Raw genomic sequence first — 7734 nt, 5'->3', positions numbered from 1 at the left:
TCGCATCAAGGAGCTCACCTACCAGGTGCGGGCATGGGGGCTGCTCTGGGGGCCAGGAAAGAGTGGATGTGAAAGCGCTTCCCCTGCCTCACTTCCCAACCCACACGGGCCCCAGGCACAGCCGCTGTCCAGGTGCACCACTCAACTCCCTGGCACCTACTTCTTGAGATGCTGTCTTTAGATTAATTTTCTTGCACATTCCCTGGAGTCTGTTTGGCTTGAGTCCATGATTTTTTCTGGTGAGTGGAGAACCTACCTCTACTTCCTGAAAGCTCTTTTAACCAGCATTTCCTTGGGTTTTCTTGTTTTGTTTTGTTTTGTTTTGTTTTGTTTTGTTTTGTTTTAAGAACCCAAAGTGCTACCATGAAGGCTTTAGCACCGTCCATGGAATCTTTCTGCCAGCCCGAGAGGGAAGGATGTAGTATGGCACTTTCGGAATAGGAGACTCAGATATTCCATGGAACTTGTGGGACCTTAGATAAAGATGATCCCAAAATGTTCTAAGACCTGCACCTTTGTAACTCAGAGCTTTTGCCCTTGACCTGTTATTTTCCCAGTGCACCCGGGAAGAAAGGGCGAGGAAAGGAGGTATTGGTCCGTTGGACAGCAGAATATGAGAGGCCTGAGAAAGAGATGCAGCTGGGGAGACCAGCAGGTGTACTGTGTACATAAGTGGGAGTGGCACCCTAGTCCATGCAATGATGAGGAGCTAGACATGGTCAGGTGACATTAGAGCCAGTGATCCTGGTGCCCAAATCTGCCTAGTACAGTATATATATGATAGATGAGAATGGTCTGACTATGACAGTACCCCCTTCATCCCGTGCCCCTCATTTTCCTCTCGGCTCACTCTCAGACCACTGGCCAAGAGAATCTACGGGGCTCCAGGCTGGGACTGGAGGAGCCCCAATGCCCCCATATTTTTGGATGAAGGAATTCCATTCGGTTAGGAGCCCCTTGCCCCACTTCTAGCTTTAGGGCCTCAGCCCGCTTTGCTTTCTAGATCCAGACTGAGGACCTTGCCTTGGCCCTTTGACCTACAAGTCAAGGCAGAGATGAAATCCCCCAGGCCCCCTCTTTCACCTGGCCCATCGGAGGGTTGGAGGGGCAGCTAAGGCCTGGGGAGAACAGTGATATATTGAAGGAGGGAACAATGATTGTCCTTGCTCCTCCCCCAAATTGGCTTCTCCCATCCATCCACCCCCAGACGGAGGAGGACAAGAAGAACCTGCTGCGGCTGCAGGACCTGGTGGACAAGCTGCAGCTGAAGGTCAAGGCCTACAAGCGCCAGGCCGAGGAGGCGGTGAGTTCATGGTTTTCTTCACTCTCCCTACACACATCTCCCTGTGTGAGAATTGACGGGCCTCGGTCCCAGCATGGGGACTGGACGTTTCACGCGTCCTGTGTGCTCAGAGCTGGAGCAGGCACTCTGAGCAAGCAAAGGCAATGCTTACAACCTGCTTATAATCCATACTCCGGTAGACCCGACAGAAGACAGTATAGCTGCTAAGCAGGCCACGGGGCCACATGGTGCTGGAGGCTGGAAGGTGGCTGTGGAACTGGGCCCAGGAGAGGCCCTGGCCATAGGGCAGTGGGGGAAGAGTCTGGGTGGGCTGTAAAGTGTGAAAGTGAAGTGTCGATGAACACACGTGTGCAGGAAACCGGACAGCTGGGAGCAGCAGAGTCAGAGCTGGGCAGGTGCAGTGAAGCTCGGTTCAGAATGGGACTGACCAGGGCACCTGGGTGGCTCAGTGGGTTAAGCCTCTGCCTTCGGCCCAGGTCATGATCCCAGGGTCTGTCGGGCTCTCTGCTCATCAGGGAGCCTGCTTCTTTTCTTCTCTCTCTACCTGCCTCTCTGCTTACTTGTGATCTCTGTCTGTCAAATAAATAAATAAAATCTTAAAAAAAACACACACACACACAAAAAACCCACTTGGCTTTAAAAAAAAAAAAAAAAGAATGGGACTGACCAGGCAGCATGTCATTCATTTTGGGCAGTGGGTGGCCATGCAGGATTCTGAATGCTGGGCAAGTTGAGGAAGGTGCCAAGCCAGGAACAGGAGACCCTTAGCAAGGCAGTTGCAGGGACATAGTTGAGGGGTGAGAGCACTGAGCTCCTGGCTCAGGGACAGGGAATCCATCAGATTGGAAGGCTGGGGATTTCCAGCTCCCCCAAGCTACCCTGCTGCATCTCACCTCCTCCTCCCCGTCCCCGGACCCCCGCAGGAGGAGCAGGCCAACACCAACCTGTCCAAGTTCCGCAAGGTACAGCACGAGCTGGATGAGGCCGAGGAGCGGGCGGACATCGCTGAGTCCCAGGTCAACAAGCTGCGGGCCAAGAGCCGCGACATCGGCGCCAAGGTGGGTCCCTTGGCTGGGCCTCACTAGTGGCCATGTCAGCACACCTGCCACCATCAGTGCCGCTCAGGTTGGGCACTCCTTAGCCTATATTATGGCAGACTTGGCGGGGAGTCCCACAACATCCATACCTGAGAAACCCCTTCCTGGTCAAAGCAGCCCATATAGACTGAAACCTTGGAAGAAAGCCTGGCCCCTCACACTAAAGTACAAAGACCCCTAAATGAGAACCAAGGTCCCTGAGGCCAGAACGTCGCCCTCTCAAGGCAGCCCCCTGAGGCCCTGGAAAGCCCCAGAGATTCCTCTCCACACCCTCCTTCCCTCTTGTCAGCTGCCCCCTTACACCTTTTATTCCTTTCTCAGCAAAAACTGCTCGAAGAGGAGTGACACTGCATCAGGAACCTCCCTCTTGACAGCCTGGAATAAACATGAATGCCAGACTCTGCCTGCGCCCCTTTCTTCCCGCTGCCGCTGCTGTCAAGAGCTCTTAGAACTCCCAAGTGGAGGGAGGCCCTGCCTCTGTGTCAGACCTGAGGGAGCCAAGGTTTTCCACATCTTTCCACATCTACAGAGGAGGCAGCCAAGGCCCAGAGAAGTGAGGTCAGAAGGAGAGAAAACAAAGGTACCGGCATGGTGAACCAATTCTGTGTGCAGAGAGATAGGATTTTTGTGTGGAAGACAAAGATCCCCTCCACATACCCCAGCTGTGGGCTGCAGAGGTTAAAGGTGTCCTGGGACACCCGTTCCCTCCCAGATGAACTTCCCACCGATACCACGAGAGGCTCCAGGCTCCCTGGGGGTGGAGGTTCATAAAGGGGTTGGCACAGGTACCATTCTGGTCGATCCACAGGGAGCCCCAGGCCCCTTCGGCTGGGGCCCACGTGTGAGCTCGGCCTCTGTGGTCATGCCTCACCGAGAGGGGAATCCTGGGACGCTGGGGCCCGCTGACACTGAGCCTATGTCAACAGGCACTGTGGACCAGAGCCGAGCTTTGCTTCATTTTGGCCCCTCACACAGGCACAGGTGGGCACAGCTGTATGAGCAGGTACACGCTGTAGATCACACCCCCGCTCTCCTGGGAGCACCCACCAGGGACAGTCTCGTCCAGGTCATACTCCTGCCCAGGAAGCAGGGCTTGTCCCGGCCCCATTCTGTTCCAGACAAATCCCTGCCCCCTCCTGGGCTTTACAGCCCAGTTCTCCTAACCACTTTCTCATCCCTGCATCTGGTAACCCCATCTCGTAAAGGGTGCCAGGGAAGCCCCTGCTATGCCTCCCTGAAAGGTTTAGGGTGGCCAATCAGTGCCTAGAGCCCTAAGCATGTGAGCAGAAACCCAGAAAAACACAAAATCCCGTTGGTTCTAGCCCTGGGGATGCTGTCTGTGCTGGTGAGGAGCCCGGACACGAGGACAGGAAAGTTGGAGAAGTCAGACTGAGGCAGGCCCACGACTACCACCTAAGGAAGCACAGCAGCTCTACTGAAGTTCCAGGGTTCAGGCAGGTCTTGGGGGCTAGGGCCTGCCTCTGGAAGGAGCACCCCAGAAAAAAGGAAGATATTTCAGAGCAGGAGAAAGCCAGCATTAGAGGGATAGTAAGCCAGCTTGTATGAGCTGCTAAGTTAGGCCATGTGGGTGAGCAGGGACATCCCTAGTACCCTGGCTGTCATGGGCCAGGCAGGGCTGATTCCTGTACTGTAGCAGTGTCTGTTCTCCAAAAAGCCCAGCCCAACCCTCCCCTAGCATGCGCTGTGGGCAGTCATGACCATCCTTCACTAGCCTGTCACCTTCCCTGGGTATGAATGCCCAAGGACAGGCCCTCCTGTCACCTGTGAATCCCCCAGGGCCCAGCACAGGGTCTATAGGGAGGAGATGCTCAGAAAATGTTTGCTTGCTGGCAAGCTGGTCGAGTAGACCCACTGGTGGAGGGAGCTGGAGATGAGGCTGGGCCATTTATTTTCTGAGCTACCGGGAGCTCAGTACGATATCCTGATCACCTGTATAGGTGTTAGGCAAGCTAGGTTCTTGTCCCAGCTCTGTCACAAGTGCAGAAGTCATTTCCTGTAACTGGGCTTGTTTCCTCTTATGTGAAATGAGGGCATTGGACCTGCTGATATCTAAGAGCTCTTCCAGAGCAAGTATCTAGAGGGTTTTTGCCTTCATCTGGTGCCACAAGCTGCCCTCTTTCCTGTGGTCTGCGGGCCAAGTCCTCCCCACACCACAAGGGGGAGCTCTAAACACGCCCCAGGCAAGCACCTGGTTCCAAAACCCTAAGAAACCTGTGTGCACAGGTGCGGCTGGTGGGCACTCACGTGGGGAAGGCTTGAGCCTTCTCAGACACAGGACTCTGGGAGCCCAACCAGCAGGCCCACCACAAAGCAGCGTGGCACACACAGATCGTAGAGAGGAAGTGTGGTGTGGAAGGAAGTCTTCAGCACCTTCAGTCCAGTCCCACTTCCTCATGGCTCAGACCTGGTTGCAGAGAAGGGACCATGACCTGCTCCAGGCAGCTTTTTTGTGACTACTCCCTGGCTTTCCTGACCTGCCTAATTCCTGGGGAAGAAAAAGACACCAGTAGGATTCAAATCTTTTAATTTGGGAATGATCAGCTTCTTCCTGCTCTCCCTCCCCAAAACACCCCCTTCCCGGTAGAGCTTCATCGGGGGCCAGATCTCAGAGCACTGAGCCCCACAGATAAGTTCCTGGTGACTTCTCAGGCCAGACTCCATCCCTGAAGGCCTGGCTGGGGGATATTAGGCTGCAGGCTAGGGAATCCAAAGGAAATGTGTCTGGGCTGCTCTGTTCCTTTTGTCTGGCTGGGCCCAGGAGCCAGTTAGCTCAGGGTCACTGCTGGTCCTCTGTGAATATGGAGCCAGGAAGGGAAGGCATATCAGGATCAGGTAGCTGGGGCACGGGGGGAAGGGGGCACGTCCATTCCCCATGGCACAGACACTCACCCTGGGTGGTCCTGGGAGCCATCTCGGTCCGGTAGATCTTGAAAGCATCGTAGGCAAAGACGGAAACCAGGATGATGCCAAACACCTGTGGGAGTAGGTGTGTAGGAGCTGGGATGACACAGAGAAAGCCGCCGGCCATCACATACAAGGGAGAGGGAGGTGGGCGGGATGGGGCACTGTGTGAACCAGAGCCCTGGGTTGGGCTTGTGGGGAGGCACCAGTGGTGTGCAAACACCAGCCAGGGGTCCCAAGGGCCTGGGGAGCTCTGTAGGGCTGGACTCACAAAAGCAGCAATGGCAGCTCCATCCCGGGAGGTCACAGCTGCAAAGGAGACCACCAGGAAGATGATGATGGCACTGACACAGCGGAGGAAGTCCTGGGGGATGGGGGGGAGGGGGACCAGGGTCAAAAGGAAGTCGGAAGGCAAGAGAACATCATCCTGAGGTTTTCCAGGCCAGTCAGTGACTTTACCCTCAGGCACTGTGAATCCCTACATGGAGAGACCCCTGGGCACGATATGAAGCACTTGGAAGAGATACAGAGAGCACGAGTGAGCCAGGGAAGGGATACAGGTGAATGCAGAGTGGCCAGAACTAGGAGCCAGGACCCTGGGCCAGGGGGAGGTGGGCAGAGCTGGAGCAGGCCGACCAGGGGGCCAGGGCAGGGCCTGGGCTGGGGTGGGAGCTTCAGTGAGTGGGAGAGCAGCTCTAAGTGATTGTGTAGGAGCTGGGCCCCGTACTGACCCAGGGAAAGGAGAGAGGCTGGGAGGGAAAAGGGAAATTTCACCTTCAAGAAGTAAGGGACCAGAATGTGGTGGGGCAGAGTCCCTCACCAGACAGGGCCAGTTCAGCCGATCGAAGCGTAGGTAGTACTGGGTGGCGTAGAGGAAGAGGAAGGCGAGCGTGATGAAGAACTCCAGCAGCGCTGCAGCCATGTAGGCGGAGATGGAGGCCGTGAAGCAGATGAAGATGACGAAGGTCAAGGCCTGCAGGACCCGGGGGTGTGAAGCTTGCCAGGAAGGGGACACAGGACTAGCCAGATTTTTTTGCCTTCCCCTCCTCGGAAACTTCCTCAGGCCGCCCCCAACACCTATCCTTGCCAGTCTCCCCAGCCCTGGTCGCGGGAGCCACACTCCAGGGCACTGGCCCCTCGAGGGCAATCTCCAGCTTCCCAGCTCCCCGTGTCCAGGACCCCAGCTGTATGACCAAGCTGCACCCCTCCAGGGGGTACCATTCTATGGAACCCATAGAAGAGGTGTCCTGCTGAAAGCCCAGGGTACAGGGTACACACCAGCCGTCTGGCTCCACACCAAGAGACAAGATTTAGAAGACAGTAGTTCCACAGTGGACTAAGGGTCCCTTCAGCTCTGGCAATGTCACTGACACATACACACGGACTTAGGATGACACTCAGGTCTTGCTAAGTGACAGGGGAAGATCCTGCCCCGAGAGCAGGTGTTCACGGGGAGTAGACGCAGATAAAGTCGTGTTCTAACTTCAGCTCTTCCTGCAGTTGCTGAAGCTGCTGTAAGGGCCTTCAGAGGGAGAGGCAGCCCGAGGGCGGGTGGAGAAGGAGGGCAGGGTAGCTGGAACAGGAGCGGTGTCCAGAGAGCCCCGGAAAGGAGACCACCCAAGGGGTGAGCCCAGTGAGAGCACTGAGCAGGGAGAGAGGGGAGTGAGATCATACTGGGAGAGATGGAGGCGCCAGGTCGGGGAGGTGGCTGTTACCAGCTCGGTTTCCAGCAGGATGCCTTTGAGAGAGGAGAGGAAAGTCTTGTCCACAGCGAAGCCCTGGAGCCCCGCAGCTGCCCCCTCCGCAGGGAGCCCATCCCGGCGATCCCGAGCACTGAGCATCTCCGTGGGGCCCACCAGGCACAGCCCCCACTGCCACCGGCCTAAGAAGGGAACTGGGAAAACAGAAACCTGGAGAGATGGGGAAGCAAACAGAAGCAGGGAGGCACTTGGAGAAGCCTGCAAGAGAAGCGGGGAGGTCGGCCGAGGGGCAGCCAAGGAGCCTCGTCCAGCCAGACGGGCCTTCTCCCAGCTGCCCAGAGTGCCCCTGCTGGTGCCTGCATCGCCCCCGCCCCTCAACCCCGGGAAGCACATGGGGAGGGGAGGGGAGGGGCGGGGAGGAGTGGTCAGCCCTCTGGTTGCTGGAGCCCAACCCGGCCTGGAGAAGGAGAGCAGGGAGGAGGGGGGAAAGGAGGAGGTCCACACAGAAAATGGGAGGAGCGGGGAGGTAAGCTGAGAATCTGAGCTAGACCAGGAGCCCCCCAAAGGACCCAAGCCTGAAGAAGTTTACATCCCCCTCCGCTAATTCCCCTCTTCCTGGCTGTCCTTTCCCCCTTTTCCTTTTAGAAAGGGTGGGAGCTGGAGCCCGGCCCAGGCAGCACCCCCCTGGCCCAGGCTGTAGCAGCCAAGAGTG

At 56.7% G+C, this 7734-nt stretch overlaps 2 protein-coding genes across 2 annotated transcripts in view; one reads left to right on the top strand and one right to left on the bottom strand.

The window, feature by feature from the left end:
- The window catches only part of LOC131999406 (myosin-6-like), a 24132-nt gene extending 21387 nt beyond the window's left edge, over positions 1 to 2745 (top strand). The window contains exons 34-37 of the mRNA XM_059372137.1: positions 558 to 588; positions 1208 to 1303; positions 2227 to 2361; positions 2722 to 2745. Of these exons, the coding sequence (XP_059228120.1) occupies positions 558 to 588; positions 1208 to 1303; positions 2227 to 2361; positions 2722 to 2745 (286 nt within the window). The remainder of the gene's footprint in view (positions 1 to 557; positions 589 to 1207; positions 1304 to 2226; positions 2362 to 2721) is intronic.
- Positions 2746 to 4951: 2206 nt separating this feature from the next.
- CMTM5 (CKLF like MARVEL transmembrane domain containing 5) lies at positions 4952 to 7635 on the bottom strand. Its single transcript, XM_059372944.1, has 5 exons — positions 7038 to 7635; positions 6143 to 6295; positions 5594 to 5686; positions 5311 to 5395; positions 4952 to 5211 (listed from the first exon to the last, which is right to left on the bottom strand). The coding sequence occupies exons 1-5, from the start codon at positions 7413 to 7415 to the stop codon at positions 5198 to 5200; spliced, it is 723 nt and encodes a 240-aa protein (XP_059228927.1). The 5' UTR covers positions 7416 to 7635; the 3' UTR covers positions 4952 to 5197.
- Positions 7636 to 7734: the final 99 nt, after the last annotated feature.

The sequence above is a fragment of the Mustela nigripes genome, chromosome 13, assembly GCF_022355385.1.
Source record: "Mustela nigripes isolate SB6536 chromosome 13, MUSNIG.SB6536, whole genome shotgun sequence".
Lineage (NCBI taxonomy): Eukaryota > Metazoa > Chordata > Mammalia > Carnivora > Mustelidae > Mustela > Mustela nigripes.
This window is presented reverse-complemented; position numbering and strand designations above follow the sequence as displayed.

Coding starts and splice junctions, on each gene's coding strand:
- CMTM5 (XM_059372944.1), bottom strand. CDS start 7,415: ATGTGCTTCCCGGGGTTGAGGGGCGGGGGCGATGCAGGCACCAGCAGG. Junction 5,687..6,142: donor GGCTGAACTGGCCCTGTCTG/GTGAGGGACTCT, acceptor CCCATCCCCCAG/GACTTCCTCCGCTGTGTCAG. Junction 5,396..5,593: donor GAGCTGCCATTGCTGCTTTT/GTGAGTCCAGCC, acceptor CTACTCCCACAG/GTGTTTGGCATCATCCTGGT.